Source organism: Pleurodeles waltl, chromosome 3_1, assembly GCF_031143425.1.
Source record: "Pleurodeles waltl isolate 20211129_DDA chromosome 3_1, aPleWal1.hap1.20221129, whole genome shotgun sequence".
Classification (NCBI taxonomy): Eukaryota; Metazoa; Chordata; class Amphibia; order Caudata; family Salamandridae; genus Pleurodeles; species Pleurodeles waltl.
The window spans coordinates 1826628436-1826648641 of NC_090440.1; the positions used below are offsets into that span (position 1 = coordinate 1826628436).

Consider the following 20206-nt stretch of genomic DNA (forward strand, 5'->3'; position numbering starts at 1 on the left):
TGCACCAGCACCCTCGCAATGCCACAAGGTGCACCAGCACCTTCGCAATGCTCACTGTCTGCATAGCGAACAGTGAGCATTGCGAGGGTGCTGGGCAGGGGGACCCCTTGTCTGTCCAAGCCAAGTATAAGGGCCCCTCTGTGGCCCTCTGCACCTGTTCTCCTGCAGCCCTTTCATTACAGTGATACCTCCATGAAAAGGCTGGCAGAGAACCAGGTCATAATCAGCAGGGCGGCACTGAATGCAGCGCCACCCTGGCTGATCCTGACCTCCGCCACTGTCAGTTCGTCGGGATCACCTATCCCGGTGGAGACGGTGGTACCCTGGCGATCTGACCACCAGAGATGTAATGTGGCAGTCCCCTCCACAACAGTGGTGGTCCTGACCGCCACCACGAGGCTGGGGTCTTAAGACCGCACAGCCTCGTATTCAGGCCCTAGCCATTTGTATTCCTAAATATCGAGAGATTTGAGACATTTATAAATTTAGATGTGGACATCCTGGGGACAGGGAACCTTGGTTCATTTAATGATAGAAACTTGATTTGGAAAGAAAATTAAGATCAGCGAAGAACTATTAGGTGCATATTTCAAGAAAAATATTGAAAGGTTATATGGACAAGACAAACTAAATCTTTGAAATTATTGGAAGATAAACTGAAGTTTCATACAAAGGATGATCAATATAAAAAGCAAGTAATGAAGTGTCAACTGATTAAATGTCCTTCACTGTAGGAACGCCATACGAGCACTTTTTATTATCAGTCAATCCTTTTAGTAGTAAAATGGTGAGAAAGTGTGAAAACTTCTGTACACTGATTTAAAAGACTGGAAACAGTATATTTATAAATCAAATTTAAGCTTGTTTGGTGGCAGATCCAAGCTTCTAAATGTTTGATCAATAATATTGTTTGATATGTCTTTGCTGATTTATGCATTGATGGTAAAATAGGCTGCAGATTTTTATGACACCCACCAGAACATAAAAAGTCTGGATTTTTCTGCTCATGAATTTTGCTACACTATAAATCTACTAGAAGAAGTCAAATCTCATCAGCTGGATGGATTTACTAATATATATGAGACATTGAGGTTTAAACTGTGCTCAGTTTTGCTGGAAACATATAATATGACTATTGCCCAAAACCCTTCCCAGAAAGCATTACCTGTCAAAAGGTGTAGTGATTATTCAGCAGATAAGCAACTTATGAAGCCATACCATTAAGTAACAAACTAAAATATTTTGGCTAAAATTAAAATAAAGTTACGGGTAAAACACTAGTTTTTTTAGAAATAATATCCAATTGGTGCTTGATATCCTGAATTTCATTAAATGCTTAGATGCAAAACATACTCTTTCAAGAAGAGCTCTGGAAAAGTGTTTGATATCCTTCAGTTTGTCTGGTGTATATTGCAAGCACTACAGTTTGCAGACAATTTTATAATCACTTTTAACTTTATTATCTGGTAGCCAATATATGTACCAAGAGGTGGTCAACGTGTACAAAATAAGGATGTCTCTTATCACCATTCTTGCTTCTTTTAACTTTTTCAAACTTAAATACAACTTTTCCATTTTACTGGATCTTCTTAACTCATTTGGTACTTTTTCTGGCTACAAAGGTAATTGTGGGAAATCTTGTGATTTATCTTGGTCTTGGGGGATATGTAGAATGATTAGATTTGTGTAGAAAGATGGTTGTGTCAAGTACTTGCGTAATTTGATTCTGATGAATATTACTAGGATTCTGGCATTGAATTTGGATCCTGATTTACAGCAAACAAGGCTTTGACAGAAGAGAGAAATTACATGTAGGGCTATGGGGAAATAACTGCTTCAATAGAATTGCTGGTACTTCCAAGTATTCTTTATCCAGGTATAGAGAATGCTTAAAGGTCCAGCTCCTAAGCATACACAAATAGAAAAAGATGATATTTGATTTGCTCTACACAAATACTGCCTTCTAGGGAAAGATTTTGATTCCTATTTTTGATAAAAAATATCAGGAACCCTTTATCAAAGGATTCTTTGTATATTCACTTACTTAGCTCCTTTTAGAAAGCTTTGCTGAGTATCTTTTGAACATCAGTATTGTGTTTTTAATGTTCCAAATGCCCATGCTCTAAAGGACATATTTGGTTTGAATTAATTTAGCTCCCTACATGTTACAAAATGTGGCAAAAAACAGTGACCTAGACAGGTGTGAATATGCTTCTTTTAGGAATGATCCATGCAGATAAGCTACTAAATTGGGTTGGATAGAGAGAAGTTAGAATCAACCTCAATCGACCAATGTGAGTAAATGCAAAAGTATCCCATCATCAAATTAGAAAGGAATATGGCCTAACGGACCTGGAGGGTTTAGAGAAATGGAACACTATTTGTGAGATTTTGGGCAATATTCATAGGCGCCTAGCGTCACAGGAGCGTCACTTTTTGTGACGCTCCTATGGCGCTAAGCATTGCGCCATATTTACAAGGCTGTGCTAAGCCACTTTTTGTGGCTTAACGCCACCTTGTAAGTGCGGCCCCTTCCCATGCAGCAATGTGCGTGGAAGGGTCGTGCAATGGGTGTTGCTGTGGGCGTGCCGCAGCAACGCCCATTGCATTTTGACGCTGCCCCAGATTTATGAAATTTCGTAAACCTGAGGCAGTGCCAAAACCTAACGCCACCCCCAGGGGTGGTGTTAGCAGGGCCCAACAAGGAGGAATATTTTTATTCCTCCTCGTTTTTTGCTTTTTCTATGTGTGCTGCATTCTGCAGCATGCACATAAAAAGCAAAATGCCAGAAATGATTGTGTATGGGCGGGAAGGTGTCCCTTCCTGCACATAAACAAACATTTGAAAATGACGCTTTGGCACTTGTGTGTGTGCTGCATTGTGCAGCACACACAGAAGTGACATAGCGCCATTAGTGATTGTTTATGTGCAGGAAGGGACCCCTTCCCGCATGTAAACAATCACAACCCTTAATGCAGACATCCTTGCACGATGGCGCAAGGATGCCTGCGTTGGCTGCTAAATTTAGCGCCGGCACATGGGGAAACACAGGGTTATGCCATATTCCCTTAAATACGGAGCATCCCTGCGTTTCTAAAGTGACACAGCGCAGTGCTGCTAATTTTGGTCCCTAATACCTTCACCATGTGACACTGTTGGCCCGAATTCATTGCTTACTAAGTTGTTAACTGGAGACGAGGCACAGGTTAAATCACCAGTCGTTGCAGAGCTGGCACTCTCAATTGCTGTTTTAAAAGACTCACCGGCCCCAGGAAATTGTTGAGGAGGTGTTGTCTAGTTTGTACAACAAGCCACATATAATTGTTACCTTAGATTGACCACCAAATATTCTTTGACGATTACATTGGTCTCCTGTGAGACTTGTAAATGTATTATTTCTGGAATCGTGTGCCATTTGGGCGTGTGGTGTTAAAACAGGCTGTTCTTGTGCCTTGAACATAAGTAAACGTTTTATGGGAAAATATTGTTACTTGAGTGAAGCTTTTTGTTTCTCTGCTTTTCTTGCCTTTGTGAAGAGGAGTAACTATAATGACATCTCTTGTATTGTTGGTTTAAAAAGCATCAGCTGTTAAGCCTCAAATGAAGGGTTAGAGCCTGCTTTTATGTAAATCGAAATGTAAATCAAATTTAAATTTACTGTTTTTGCTACAAAGAATATTTGGACTACCCTCTGTAAAGAATGTTTCTATTATTCCAGAGGTCGTATAACAAGGTTTAAAGGCATTGAGGGCTATGTCTTATCACTTTACTCCTAAAACTGCAAGCTGCTCTTTATTTTCTTGTCTGTTTCCTTATATCCTTTTCCTTCTTCAACATGGTATAGTAAGTTCGCTTACACTATGTTTCTCACATAACAGTCTTCTGTTGAATTTGTATACATTTTGGATTTGCACTTTACCTATAGATTGATCAGCAGACCTGAATACCTTTATTATTAAAAATAAATAAAAGTATACCTTCAGGATAACACACAAAGAATTCTGTCAATAAAAGCAGCAGTGGCAATACCAGCTAATGATCCAGTACAGGAATATAGTTTGCTGATTATGTGCTTGCAAACTGCTTTTTGAGTCAGTAGTTTTTTTTCTAGATTACATGCCAGATCCCTGGCCTGTTGTATCACATACACCATATGCATGAATTTCCTTTCATTTCTTACAGCTTTACCTTTTTCATTTTTTCAATGTCCACAGGAAGTGCTCACCAAACTGACACAGATAATAAATGAAGTTGATGTTTTGATGGAGGGCCTGTTAACTGAAGAGCTTAAAGACTGGAAACGGCGGCAGCAAATTGCTTGCATAGGTGGACCGCTTCACACTGGACTGGACCAGTTCCAAAACTGGTATGAAAACACATTTAGTTCAGTTTAGTTTAATTTAGTTCAATTTAGTTTAGTTAACTAAAAATGTACACAATATAGGACATCCTCAGTTATTTTAAATGTTGTTTAATCAGACTGTCATATACTAAAAGGATCACTTGGGGTGATGGGGTGAGTTATCTTAAATGTTACTAGTGGCGGTGCAGGTAAGTGCACACATGTTCACTGTAAAGGTTCACTAGGTTTTCAGCATTTGTTATTGTTTAGGTAGCAGGCCGTTTTTATGGTTTTATTGCACAGTCTTTTTTAACCACTCAATTGCTTGCTGAAAAGTCACACAATGTAGTAAAATGGTTCTCTGTTGTAACAGAATACACACATTAGGGTGGTCAATAATGACACCCAACACTGAGTCTAAGAGTGTATTTGGAAAGTCTACCACCTGTCAACCACATCTGTGCACGCTACAGACACACCCATTTGATAACAGTGTGCATGCAAAGAATGTAAGTACCTGCACAAGTGTCTTACATTCCAAGCGAAAGCACATGCTCATGTCTCCATCTCACTTTCATATCTCAGAGTGCAACCAAATGTTGTTGCTCAGCTGGTTGTAGTCCTAAATATAGACTACAAAACTACTGAACTATATTAATGCCCTCAAACAGCCAGCCCACATTTTAGCGCATGAACTGATGTTCCACACAATGTTATTATTCCTATTCTTCTATATTAGCAGTTGATTCGCTCCAGTCATTCAGTTGCTCCAGTCTAGCCAACACGTGATTCATCAACAGACTTTATCAGGATTGAAAGTCTTAATACAAAATCACTTACTCTGGCAGAACAGAACCCCTTCACCTTTTGATTTGCACCTAGGTTACAAGAATGTATTACAAATTATAGCATTACATAACATGAGTTTTTTTCACTCAAGCAGTACTGCACAGTGGAAACCTTTCTGAACCACAAATATTCACCAGATATACCTAAAGATGGACCCTTTGTACAAACATATTGATCTACAAAAATATCAAGGTAAAAATATTTTTCACCAAACCACGGCTCAAATTAAACGAATAAAATATTGGGTGCAAAAATAACTATTATGAAAGCATCAAATACACAAAATACTGTATGGTAAATTAAATAATAGAATTTAGAAAATACTCCAAAAACTATAGTTTTCTAATTGTACAGTAAAATAATTTAAAATATATCTAAATATTAGTAGCTAAATTTAATTAAAGAGAAATTTTTAACACACATCACCATTTATAAAAACTTTGCTAAAAATAGGTATATCTCTATGTTTTTTAAACAAATAAAAACAATTAATAATTATTTAGTATTCTAGAAAGATAAAGCTAAAAACTCTTTTAATAAAAGCTGCTCATTTTTAATTAAAAAGTCTTGAATCTTACTTGTAACACAATATCACATCATTAACTTAACTACTATCATAGATACATACATATTACAAAAACAAATATATTGAAATGCCCCCTGCATTATGATGGCACCTGAAGTAAAGCAGCTCCTCTCTCCCCCATTGAAAGGGTAAAACCCCAAAAAAACATCACGCTACAAGCACATGCATGAGACATGGCACAGTGGAGTGGTGGCAACTGGTTCAGACGTGGATGAAAACTATTCTTAAACACAAGTTGTCAGGCTTCTCCAATGTGCGGCAGACCAGTGTGTGACTCGATTGTGATACAACTGAGATTCTGCTAAGTGAGACTTGGTGGATCAGAACTAATTCTGCTCTTAAAGAGTTAACATGAGAGTTATTAATGGAACCCTTCTGTTATTTTGGTACGAACGGCCTGACTTTTTGCCACCCACGGTGACCCATTACAGTACGACAAGTGAATACATTAGGAACCCTTAAAGGTGGGGTGTGTCTGTAGTCTCTGTGAATTTGATGGTGCCTTTAATAATTTACTTTTTCCAATGTTTAACTGTGGTCTGACATCTCAAATTGAGTTTGATATTACCCATGATGAATTACAATAATGTCTTCCTTATGCTGGTATGCAGCATACTGCAAAATAACAGAAGTTGCGACTTGAATCTTATTCTTTTTTCATTGTAGGTCAGAAACCAGAATAAGCTACACTATTCAGGCAAAGTGTAGCTTACATGCTTTACTATTGGCTTAAAACACACTACTATACATATAGGACTTGACTACTCTGAGTTAGGGACAGTTACAGGGTGCCGAGTACCAATTCCTGATGAATGCCCTGTACCAACGAGGGAGAGAAACAAGTTGATACTTACTGATAATCTGCATTTTACATGTCCCCAGTAAAAGGGTTTTAGCCATACGCTAGGGAGGGTCTAATTTACAAAGCAATTGGGCTTCCACTATGCATTTACTATTTTACCCAGGTCCCATACACCTCAGCTTTACAGAGGCCTAGTTGTGTCCTGTTGAAGAGCTCGAGGAGAGCCCAACATATGTGACCATTTGGAGAACCGCAAATAAAAAGGCCCTACAATGAAGTTTGTCACATATTGTTTTTACAGTGTTTTGGGCACTTTTGTAATATAGCTAGTGAGTGCCCGTGTGTCCGCAACACCATTATACTGTTCCTTATCCTTCCCCTTTTTGTGTGGTGGCTCTAAATGAGGAACCATTCTATTTGTAACACCATTAAACAACAACATCTCATGGGCAGGGTGAGCATAGAAGTTCAACAAAGGTCAAACTCTGCTTGCTCCTGCCAAAAGAATAGCTTAGGAAAGTAGAGCCACATCTATGCTCCTCTAATATTAAGAAGCCATCACCATGAGATTCCACCATTTTAAAAAGAGAATCACAATACTGTATTACCCTTACATGTACGGTTGCATTCATTTTTCTTCAAACAGTCCTCTGAATCATTGTTTTGTTTTCAAAGCGTGTGCCTCTACTTGTTAAGTCACACTTCTAATGTTCCAATAATATTACCAAATGCCGGTGATAAGACAATATTGCATATGCAACAAATGAAAGATATAACAAACACTGGCTGAAATAAACAGTGATCAGCATGTGAATAACACAACATATACTAACTCAGACTAGTTAGCTTATTGTCCCTCTCTCTGTTTAAACAGCCATTGCTATCTCTAGTCAAACCTAAAAAGGTAAAACACTATATAGAAATGTAAGGTGAATTGAGGGGTTTATTGGGTTGAGAAAACCTTGAGAACCAAAGAAAGAGAAGGAAAACAAAAAAGGGCATTTAGGACAGTGCTTTCTAACAATAAATGAACAAGCTTTGGCATAGCCAATAGATCTGTCCACAGTACCTCAAATCCTTGCTAGACGTCTGTTTCAGGTCAGAAGCAGCAGCATCAAGAATTTAACATGCTGTAGTCCCTTAAGATCTACTAGATGCCCCCTCAAGTCAGAAGTAACTGCTTGAGAAGTGTTTACAAAGCTACAGTGCCTCAAGTTGTTATTGGATGTCTCTCTCAACTGCTATTATTACAGGGCTTTTCAGCCACAAGACATTACTAGCTCTGCCTCCCAAGTCAGATCCAACTACAAGGAAATCATTTGCGAAGCTTCAGTATCTCATGACATTAGTAAAGGTCCCTCTCGAGCCTTATAAGTCTTTAATAAAGCTGGTATACTTTTAGGGGTTAACTGATGCCCCTCTTGCATCAAATCCAGTACATGAGTTGGTTACTATATGTTTCTCTCGCGTCAGAAGCAACTTCTGCAAATGTCTTTCACAAATCTAAGAGGGTGTGGCTTCAACATATACTAGTGCATATTCACTGTTGCCGTTTTAATGATTCGTACTTGTTTCCCTTAGGATAAATAAATATTCTGAATCTGGTTTATTATGATGCGTCCATAGTACAGGTTTTGAAATATGTCTTGATAGTTATGAAGGCAATGACACCCTACTGTATGTAGGCACAACCATCACTGGTAAAATAATACAAGTGCTCTCAAGTTTCTTGGGGGCTATATTTTAAGTGGATCTATACATGCACAAGAGCAAAAGTCAGTCACTCAAGGTAAAGAAATTTAGTGGCTGAAGTGGGCAAATCCCTGATGTTTATGCAGCCCTGTTAGAAATTGGGTTTGTGGTTGGCAGAATTTTGCAAACAGTGCCAACTGGGGCTATCTGGACACTTCGGACCAGGACAAAATCAAAACTTCAGGCCAACCAAAATGGAGCTGGGGGTGGCTACAGGGATCCCGTGAGGCCTGCTGAACAAAAGTTATGTAGTACTGATTGCATGGATGTTAAAGTGGTGCATCAGTGTTGATCCCCGCAGTGGCTGCGATGAGTAGATCCTTCCTGCGCAGTAGCGAAGATGCTTTGATTTTCTCCACACACCAGCAACTATGAGTCGGGTCTAAGCTGCAGTGGTTCCAAAGGTGATACACTGTCATCGATCCACCATGAAGAGCTGATGAGTCATCTCCGATCCACACAAGGGGGTTGGTGCAGCAGTTCTGATCCACGCAACAAAGGTGATGCATCGGTTCTGATCTGCACAGTAGCTGTGATACACCATTTCAGCTGCAGAAAACACCTTAGGCCCACTTCCAAGGGCCCAGGACTGTCAGCCTTCCCAGATGTTTATTGGAGACAGACTGGAGGCACACAGGGCTAAGAGCAGGAAAATGGTGGCTTTCTAAAAGTAGCATTTTCACAATTGTAACAATAAACCTGATTTTATCTTAAAGAGGATTTATTACTACATCTCCTTAGGTACTAAACATGACAGATCTACAGCCTCCCAATTAGGAATTACAGTGTATTAAAGGTAATAAGTAATATCCAATGTTTTCCTGTGAGAGGGGTAGGCCTCACAGTGGTGAAAAATGAATTTGGGAGTTTTTCACTACCAGGACATAGGAACTTAAAAGTACATGCCCTACCTTTTAATTACATAGGCAAGCTGGTATATACCTAATTGGCATATTTAATTTGCCTACAAGTCCCTAGTAAAGTGCACTACATGTGTCCAGGGCCTGGAAGGTAAATGTTACCAGTGGACCTGCAGCACTGCTTGTACAACCCACGTAAGTAGCACTTTAAAACATGTCCTAGACCTGCTGTTGCAGCCTGAATTCATACTGCCTTGTCAACGTGGCATTTAAAAACCCGTTGCCAAGCCTTAAATTCCCCTTACATTACATATAAGTCACACCTAAGGTAGGCAAATTAAATATGCCAATTAGGTATATACCAATCAAACCATGCTTTAGGAAATGATCACAAGCACTTTAGCTCTGGTTAGCAGTGGTAAAGTGCACAGAATCCTAAGACCGGCCTAAGAGCAATATTTAGTTCAGCAAAATTGGAGACAGGCAGGCAAACCATTTGGGGGAAGACCACCCTAGTTCCAGGTCAACTCCTAATGGTGTGTAAAATGTATTGAATCTATGAAAATGACCAAATATTTACAATCATTGAACTTACCTTTTATGCACGTCACATGATGCCTGGGCCAAGAATGTTTCCAGTGTATCGCTCCACCGGAGTGAAGTACACAAAATTAACCTTTCAGTTATTAAAGCTAAACGCTGTGTTGCACACCTTTCTGTAGGTTTACTCTGCTGGCGGAGAGTCTGTTTCAAGTGAGGCGGTATCTGGAAAAGTTGGATGAGCTGCTGAACAAGATCACTTATGAAGGGGATCCTATTCCACTGCAGAAGCCCGTTTTGGAGGACCGTGTCAATTTCCTGATCTTCAACCTCTTCCGAAGGTAACTTGAGAAGGATGACTTGGTTTCCACTGTGTTATCTGCATGTCACTCGGTCAGAAATAGGTAAAACCCCGACTCTTCTTATCTACCTAACTTTTCTTGCAACGATACTGGGCCTGATGGAGGGCTGTCCATTATTTGTGCGAGGATACCAATGGTCTGAAATACCTGATTCTGATTGGTAATGAGGAACAGAAATACCACAAACATAAATATTACATGCAGACCCAGTATTACTAGCTCCATTTCTACATGTCAGACCCAATTCAGGGCCTAAAAAAAGCAAAGCTATTCTGAAACCATTACCACCTGTGCACAATCGGAGGCAAATGGAATCACAAATTGCTGTGGGTCACAGGGCTAAAATGGGGACATACAAGAAAAGCATGTTTGAGACTAGGAATAGCTTTGTCCACGCACTCTGTGGTGCTGGATAAGAACTACAGAGTCAGACAGTAACTTTGCCATGATTATCGCCAGCTACAAATGTTACAGGTACAGAATTGAACCTGGCAATATTGGGTTTGATGTTTCTAGACTCAGTAATTTCAGGTCTGGAAACACCAGACCACGTGTAGTATGGTAATGAGGCCATTCACGGATTACAGGTAAATTAAACCTCATGACTTGTTAATTTGATATTTATTATGAGCATTCAGCTTGCTAGATGTCTGTCGAAATGTCCAGCACATTTTGCAACAAAAAATGCTAGTGAAGTGGCAACAGTTTACTCATTAATACTTATGTTGACGTCTCCAGTGAACACTACAATATGTTTGTTTCGAATTCAATGCCTAGGCTTTTCTCAAAATCTTTACACTTGCTAACAGTAACATCTCAAGGCTAGTTTACACTTCTGACAACAACCAATTCCTGGCATCAACAGATCTGGAGAAAATCCCCTCTCACATGAAACCCTTCTAAATCCTCATGCCACCTAGTGGCATTAGGAAGGGACTCCTCATTTCATGCTGCAGGCACCATCCATCCATTATCTCCACAACCACCACCTCGATCATACCTTGAGAATGGTACTTGAGTGCAGGGTTTTACCCTGAGGCTTATCTTGTCATCCAGAACTTCCAGGGCTGCTGCACAGTAAAAGTGCAGCACACACGTGGGTGCTGTATCACAGAATAGATTGCAAGATATTAACTTCACAATATTGTCAAGCTAAGAGGTGGAATTGAAATAGTAAGTCTACATTCCCCTTTGTATACGGTCATTGTTGATATTCTGCAAGTCAAAATCTTCCAGTCTCTATTGTTGCAGGCCAATAATTTTCTCCAGTATTTTGACATACAACCCAAACATGCCATAAAGGATTTTTCATGGAACTTCTGTCACTCGTGCACCAGACAGCACAGGCAATCTTTCAGAGCCAAAAGTGGCAACTATCTCATCATCTTGAGTGTCCTACTGTGTGGCTACTGCCTTTCCCTCATTGATCTCTGAGGTTCTTACTGGAAAATTAAAGCAAGCAGCTATGCTCTTCTCAGCAGCACTCCATGGTGACCAGTACCAAAGATGGGAATTGTATTTAGGATTTTATATGCTGATTGTCCTAGAAAGTGAGGTACTTTTGTGCAGCAACCAACTTTTCTTCCATATCTGTTCCTCTATACAGTCACTGAAATCTCATTCACTAAGGTCTTTTGGAGGTACATCAGAGTTTCCTTGGTCACCTTCCTTCAGCCTTTCCTACTCAGACACGGCATCCATTCACTCTGGAGCACACTCCCTATACAAAACACACAGACACAGTAGCTATCTTGTGTGTTACTCCACATTGGGAGGCTTTTCATGACAGATTGGGCCTGGAAACATCAAAAGTTGGATTTCTGATCCTGCAGTCCCCTTTCGTCTTCTCCTTAGTTGTTCTAAGACCCCCTCCATTATCAACACTTTGGGAGCCTACCTACAACTCCATTTAATGAATATCCTTGTTTCTCTTTTCTCCCTGATTTAACTGGTGGGGGCTGATTCACCATTTTAACAAATGTCCTGTGGGTTTTTCAGGATACTCTGGTGCTATGCTATTCCACTTCAGGAGTCTGTGTACTTTGTGTCAAATAAATATTGATGTAAATGTGGAAAGTTTTACCCCAAAATCATACATGCTAGCATTACTGCCATTAATCCATCCATTCAGTCACTACAATGAAGTATTCACCCTAGCTTCCCACTTTGTTAGACATGGCACTCAATACTCAATCATCTATTTAAAACCCATACATTGATAAAACTCTGATCACTTTCTGATCAGAGCCTCATCAATGTATTAGTTCTGAACTGATGTTTGATCGCTCACTGTCCTCTGTCAGTATCATTCCTAACACTATAGCTCCCCAATATTTTTTTCTATACAGGACAACTATGTTACAAAGTCTTCAGCCAGATATCCATGGCACTACTAATGTGATATCTAGGAACTATTGCCTTTGGGAGGTGAAATCAATGTATTTCCAAACACAGGGCTTGGCCAACAACATGGCCAGGAAGCTGCACTCTCTGTGAGCTCCAGCAGTGCCAGATAGATCCGACTCTAATCCTGCCTCATTGAGTGCATCATAAAATGCTTCAGTGACTCCAGCAACGCAGCAACCATTCCATACCAGCAGCTCATGACTCTGGGCCCCATGAGTGCCATATAACAAAGTTTGTGAGTCCTTTGGCTGAGAACTGACCACCCACAATGGTGATGTGGGTGGAGTAAACGGCTCCACCACTGGGTCTCCCACTGCTTCTGTGCCCGCTAGGCTCTGAGTGACTGAAGTATCGCCGACCAACGAGAAAAGAGACAGCTCTCCCTTGGGGCATCCTATGCAAGACTGATGCAGCTGTATTCCAACAGTCCCCAACGGCCGGGCCTGCTATTCCTCGGGAGCTGTGTGGGTGATAGGGGCTGCGTGACAGAAACGTGGCCTTGACTATTCCGGCTCAGAAACAGGGATCGAGGATGGAGGCGTGCTACAGGAGAAAGGTGTGGTGCTCCTCGGTCCCTGCAGTGCCGTTGGCGGCACAGACAGAGGGTGGACCGTGCCTCTGCATCGGGCGCAGATCAGCAGAGGCGCCCCGCAGCAGACATTGGGTCCCTCTGGCTCCTCTTAGGGCCCCGCACACTAAATAGTCATGGATGACCCTCAATGTGGTCTGGAGGCTGGCTTGACCCATTTCCCTGCAGAGAACCATGTGGACGGCTGAGGCCACTCAGCTATGACGCAGCTCAGATTTCACAGGTCAAGGGGCCAGAGCCTGAGACAGAGGCCCCTTACTGGGGGTCATGTGAAACCCCCTGACCAATCCAGCAGAATTTACAGCACTGGCCACGGGAGCAATACAGCAGCATCCTACTATATAGCCCAGAGACCAGTGAAAGACTGGCATAACACCAGGATGCTGGAGCCTGCAAACTTACACTGCCATGGGTGAGCACTAGGTACAGAGAGTGCGTCGGACTGGGGAGCATGGTAACTGTGAGTCGGGGGGAGTCTGTCCCACATCCCCCCTTTTTTTTTATTTTACAAACACTTGCCCCATGTCATTCCAGTGGTTCAGCGCTGCAATAGGACATTGGCCCCAGCTCTGATGGAGTCCTGATAAGAACAGCAATAGGTCCGTCTGAAGTAATGAGCTGAAACAAATCCCTGGCACGAAATCACAGTGGGTGCATCTCCCTTTATGAAGCAGGGGACAGGGCAGGGAAGCTCCTTGCATGGCTTAGTTAAAGAGGAAATGGTAGCATGATTGGTGCGGACCATCATAGACTACAAGGGGGGGATAACACATAGTAATGATGTACAGATTGCACAGGCATTTGCTTAATATTACAAGTCGTTCTATGAAGCTCGCCCCCTCAGTGAATCCACTGATATTGTTCAATATTTGGCAGCCGTCCCTACCCCAGTACTGGGGGGTGGAGTCCCGGGAGTCCCTGGAAGGAGACTTCACACTCAGTGTAGTGCAAGCAGCTATTTCCAAATTAAAGGCAGTCAAGACCATGGGGCCGAATGGTATTCCTGCCGAATTTTACAAAAGCTTTGTACATCATTTGGGACCTCACCTTTTGAACCTCTACCAGGAGGCAGGTGGAAAAGACAAACTCGCCCCAGATCTTTGAAAGGCCATCATTACTTTAATACCTAAGGAGGGCAAACCCAGAGAGAGGTGCGAATCATACAGCCAAATCTTGCTATAAAAGATAGAAGTTAAGATTTTAGCTACGATATTGGCAACAGGACTGTTACAGGTCATCACGCCCATTATCCATAGAGATCAGTCAGGATTTTGCAAGGTCGTACCACCAGACTGAACCTGCACCTTACGCATAACTGTCTGGTGGTAGTAAAGGACGGAGGTCAGCTCACCTGTTCCTGTCCCTGGATGCTGAGAAGGCTTTTGGCACTGTGCACTGGCCTTTTTTAGAACAAACACTGATTAAATTTGGGTTTTGGCCCAACTTCTGTAACTGAGTGGCAGTCCTATATCATGAACCAGTGGCGGCCCTAAAGGTCAACGGAATACTGTCCTCTGAATTTCTGTTTAGAAGAGGGACACAGCAGGTCCCTCCCCTGCCTCCACTTCTTTTTGTGCTCACTTTAGTACCCTTGGCCTGTAAGATACGAAACCACCCAAGCATCAAAGGATTCTGGGTCTCAACTAATAAATGAAGTGGGGCAGAAGATTTCCCTCTATGCAGATGCCATCCTGGTATATATAACAGTGCCTACTTCAACTATTCTTGTGCTTTTTCAAACACTTGAAGAGTATGGGCAACACTCAGGCTATAAGATCAACTGGGACAAATCAGTGTTGTTTTCACAGAGGCGCTCAATGGACCGGCCATTTCTATCTGGAAACCTAATAGTGACTCCTGACAGTTTTAAATATCTCTGAATTTTTGTAGCATCCCAAAGAGAGATGTGCTATAACCGAAACTTTGGGAGAATAGTCTGAAACGTCCAAAAGGAAGCTGAACGATGGAAGGACCTCCCCCTCTCTTTGCTAGGACACGCAGCTCTTTTTTTAAAAATGATTACCTTTCCCCAATTAGTATTTGCCCTTCAAAAACATATACTATCCAATACTACAGGCTACATTTACCAAAATCAACTGGGAGGTGAGGTCTTAGATATGGAAGAGCGGCCATCCAAGAATATAACTTAAAACATTACAGTGCAACCCCTACAATAGAGGGAATCACCCTCCCAGATAGTGAAGACCACTTTTGGGAAACACATTTAATCCCCATCAATGATTGGGTTTATACACCACAAGATCACAAAAAGATCACCCCTCATACAGGCAGGAAAGGGCTCTCTTGGAAGCCCGCTCCCACATACATTACCTATATGGAGGTAAAGGAGTTCAGAAGCTGCTTCCAGCAACCCATGTAACTAGGGCGGTGTGGGAAAAAGCTACAAAAGCAATTGGTTGAAACCAAAAAATCACCAGGGAAACACCGCTATGGAAGTGTACATGGCTTTAAACAAATAGGAAAACTACAAGGCTTTGGGCATGGGACCTGAATATCTCCACTATTGGTGACATCCCAGAACATGGAGAATTCAAACCCCTCTTGACCTTTCGTAGAGCATACAACTTACATCCTTCCCAATTTTTCAAATATTCACAATTGAGGCATGCATTGGTAGCAGAAGGGCTATTGGGCAACGAGATACCAGAGTATCAGGGTACACTCCCTTAGAGGGAATATTTTTGCAAGAAGGTATAAAAAAGGGAGCAATCGCCCTCAAATATCAAACACTGAATTACAACACGCCTGGTAACCTGAGCAAGATCGGGGAGAAACTGGATATATTTATTGAGAGGCTGCATTGATGCACCCCAGGGAAGTGGCTATCAAGTCCCATTTGTGCTTAATTCAGTTTAAAAGGTTGTATGACACAACCATGCATGCTTGAACCACGCCTGCCTTAACAACGCAGTTGGAACCGTGACCACGTCTTTCCACGCATGCCTTTACCATGCATGCTTTTACAGCACATTTTGTTGTAAAAAACATACTCAGTAAAGGCATATGTGGAAACGGCATGTGTGTTTGTGTCATACAATCCCCCCTTAACCTAAAAAATTACCCCAACACCTGACCCCCCTGAGGCCCAAAACTACACCCACCCCTAAAAACCTCCCCCCAAAACCCTGGATCCTGTTTAACTAAAAAACAAAAAACTAACCCGACCCCACCATCCGCTCTGAGCCCTAAAATACCCCCTCCCCTAAAAACTAGACTACTCTGACACCCCCAACTCACCCTGAGCTCTAAAACGTTTTCCCACCCTTAATAACTAAACTACTTCGACCCCCCACCAACTCTAAGCCCTAAAAAAGAAACTACCCCAATGCCCCTCATCCCACCCCAGAAAAATAAACTACCCTGACACCCCCACCCGCCCTGAGCCCTAAAACCTTCGCTCACCCCTAATAACTAAACTATCCCGACCCCCACACCCACTCTAAGCCCTAAAAAAAATAAACTACCACAAACCCACCCACCCCTGCCCCAAAAAATAAACTACCCCAACACCCCCCACCAGCCCTAAGCCCTAAAATCTTACCCAGCCCCTAATAAGTAAACTACCCTGGCCCCCCACCCACCATAATCCCTAAAAAATAAACTACCCAGACCCTCCCACCTTTGCCCCTAACAAATACAGTACGCTGACCCACCCACCATAAACCCTAAATCCACCCTGCCACTAAAAACGAACCTCCCAAACCATGCCCTAGCCCCACTTACCTGACCACATCCTCTCCCGATCCTTCCTCCTCTCCTCTCTGCCATTCTCCCGCCCTTCCTTAAGCCTTCCCCGCCCCTAATAAAATACACTAAACCTGTCCCCTTGCCCCTAAAAAATAAATTCCCCACCCCCCACTCCTGCTCCTAAAAAATAAACTGACCCGACCCCCTACCCACCCTAAGCCCTAAAAAATAAACGTCCCTAACCCCCGCCCCTACAAAATAAACTACCCCGAACTCCCCCACCCACCATAAGCCATAAATCCAGCCCACCCTGAAAAAGTACCCCCAAACCCTGACCCAGCCCCACTTACCTCACCATGCCCCCTCCTGATCCTTTCTGCTCTCCTCCCGTCCTTCCTTAAATCTTCCCCACCCCTAAAAAATAAACTAGCCTGTCCCCACCCCACCCCTTAAAAATAAACTACCCCGACCACCATACCCACCATAAGCCCTAAATCCATCCCCACTCCTAAAAACTACACCCAAACCCTGCCCCACTTACCTCACTGCGTCCTCTCCCAATCCACTAGACCGTTCCCTGCCTTTTGGTAAAGGCAGGGTATATGGCAGTCATTGTTTAGGCAAGCGTTGTTCCGCTTGCTTGGGAAATGTCGGCATTGTTTAGGATGCGTTTTTTTAGGACGTTTCCCATTTAAAATTGTGCATATGGTACATTACGATATATATAGATTGCACATTATGGGTAGAGCCAAAATCCCAGACCTGTCTTCGATATCATGTGGGAAAGCAAGACTTTCTACACACAATTTGGGGGTGCTCCCACATTCAAGTTTATTGGGCTGAGAAAATTAAGAGCTTAGAGTAATCTTGGACATCACGCTCCTGCTAGACCTCCGAATACATTTTACTGAGAATCCCGAATGATATGGACGCTCCCAACTCATATTGTCCATTCTCATTATCTTCTATGCAAGAACCATCCTTTTCTCTTCCAGGACTCGTTGAAACTCTTGTTTCCGTTTCATATAGGCCTTTCTCTCCTTCAGTCCGTTGAAAGTCAGTTGAGAATTTAAAGGCTTCCCTACATACATTCTACTGCTGGCCGGCCATTTGTTTTTCTTCCTCCTCCATCTTCTCCTTATTATCGGGTCCCACCACAGGAATCGCTCCCTGAAATAAATGGACATTTCCAAAGGCAGAAAGTGCTTTTTCAGCATTGGATATTCACCATATTTGGAGTCTGGAAACCTCTCTTTCGCACATTTCTCAATCCTTATGAGTGACAAGACAAAGACTACCAGATGAAACTACAGTTTGTAGAAATTCGTAAATTACAAAAAGAAATAAGGTTTGCCACACTTTCCTTTGATAAGGAAAGTTATGTCGGTACTGCTAAGACTGTTTAGTGAATGTTAGACACACACAATTTAAAATTTTACTGCTGACTGAAATTGTGAGAAATCAACACGTTGGACAATGATTCACATTCCAGATAACTGAGGTAAGCATGTTTCATTTTGGATGTTTGGGCTCATCATTTAAAAAAACTATGTTCGATGTTATCTGTAACAGCTCTATTAAACACAATAAAGTATAAAGAAAACTTAAAGATCCAATCCAAGTTAAAGTAATAAGTATTTGCTAAGGATTTTTTCAGGCATGGTTCAAATATGATAAAGGGATCAAAACTTAAAATAAAGCGATACAAAAACAGTTCCTTGGTTCCAAGCTTCCACTGGGATGCAGCAGTACTTTAAATTGTTGATTGAGGGGCTGGGGGGCAGACAACCACAGGGACATAGCAAACAGGTCAGAAGGGGTGGGCGCCCTTAGATACAATGATCCGAATCACACTGTTACACTAATCTAGGACTTTATAGAAAATCTTGAATGAGTTTTCAACGTTTTTGCAACTTCCACGTCTCAATGAGAACTCTGCAATGCGTTGCCCTCTTGGCAAAATTATTTAATATCTTCCTTAACGACAGCACGGTGAAGTTGTGTTCTAAAGGGCAGTGACAGATAATTTGCAAGGGAGGAACCGCAGCTGGACGGCCTCTTCAGCTTTTCTATTTTCTGTGTTGAGCAAAGAGCGCATGAAAGATTGTGGAGCATAAATGGGGAGGGAGGGGCATGATTCCGTCACAAATTTAAAAAGCAGGTCAGAGCACCTCCAAACATCTGTTCTAACTAAAGTCTGGGAAATTATGAAACTGAAGAGCTATGTGATCAGATTTGTAGATAACAAGTGAAAGGCACGCTTACACATTCTGAAATCATTGTAGGTGAACCTCTAAGGGGTTAAGTTTAGGATTGGCAGGATTAATTGTATTGTTCGACAGCTGTGGAGCGTCTGCCTCTGATGCCTTGCCTTCCAAACCTGTGGTTTCCCAGCCTCATTTTGATGTGGGTGAATAGCATGGTTTTAAAAGTGGAGCCTTAGCCGGCTGTGCCTTTGGAAACCTTTCGCTGATGACCCATCCATCATAGGGCCCCTAGCAACAATGTTGCAGAAGGTCCACTCCAGTTAGCGTGGGAGCTCAGACAAACCTGGACATGAAAATACTTAAATTGTGCTCACGCACTGGGAGAGCATTTTCAGCGCATCAGGAATGTTTCATTAGGGTGGCAAAGCGCTCCATCCCTGGTGTAATCTCTCTGTCGGCTTGTAACCAAGCCCATATCAAGCCCATCACTTTGTTTGGTTCGTGGGTTTACCTTTTAAAATTAGCTTGATTTAATTAGTGAAAGGCATGCCTATGTCATGCCTTTCCGGTGTTTAGCCCGTGCTGAAAACATACGAGGCTCTATGTTTTCAGTATGGCTTCTGCACTGATTTTCTCTTTATTTTGTAGGTAGCGCGATCACGCTGTACAGTAATAGAGCACTTTGCATGACATCGACCCTGTAACATGGATAATTGCACTTTTACCGGTAACATGGATAATTGCTCTTTTGCCAATACGTTTCACTGCGAGCGAAGTTCTGTTCCCTTTTGTGTGTTTGCTTTGCGCTCATGGTGGTTGGCTCGCTTATGTGACTTTCAGTTTATGTGGCAAGAAAAGTCCAGTTAGGAGTTTACAAAGCTGATAGCTTTAACTCGAGTAAACGTGAGACTTATTGCAAATGCTTGTTTTTATTTTTACTGAAGATACCCTCCAATCCAGAGCAGGCAGACATAATATGGCTTGTGGTCAAAATCCCCCACCAGCGGGTGAGTTACAACCGGCCTAGTGGTTTTACATCCTTCTCACCAAAGTCTAATTGAACATCTCAGAATGTAGAAAGCCCAAATTACAAGGGATTCACATAGTCCCGACAAGAAGTAAAGGCCTTCACATTCTAGCTTCCTGGTTACATTAGCTCATATTCTAATTCGAATTAAAAGGGACATTCAACCTAACATCAA

The 20206-nt window shown here is 42.1% G+C and overlaps 1 protein-coding gene across 1 annotated transcript in view; it reads left to right on the forward strand.

Annotated features, from left to right (window-relative positions):
• STAT4 (signal transducer and activator of transcription 4) overlaps positions 1–20206 on the forward strand; it is a 522693-nt gene that overhangs the window by 151341 nt on the left and 351146 nt on the right. Inside the window, exons 8-9 of the mRNA XM_069225876.1 lie at positions 4216–4367; positions 9915–10073. Of these exons, the coding sequence (XP_069081977.1) occupies positions 4216–4367; positions 9915–10073 (311 nt within the window). The remainder of the gene's footprint in view (positions 1–4215; positions 4368–9914; positions 10074–20206) is intronic.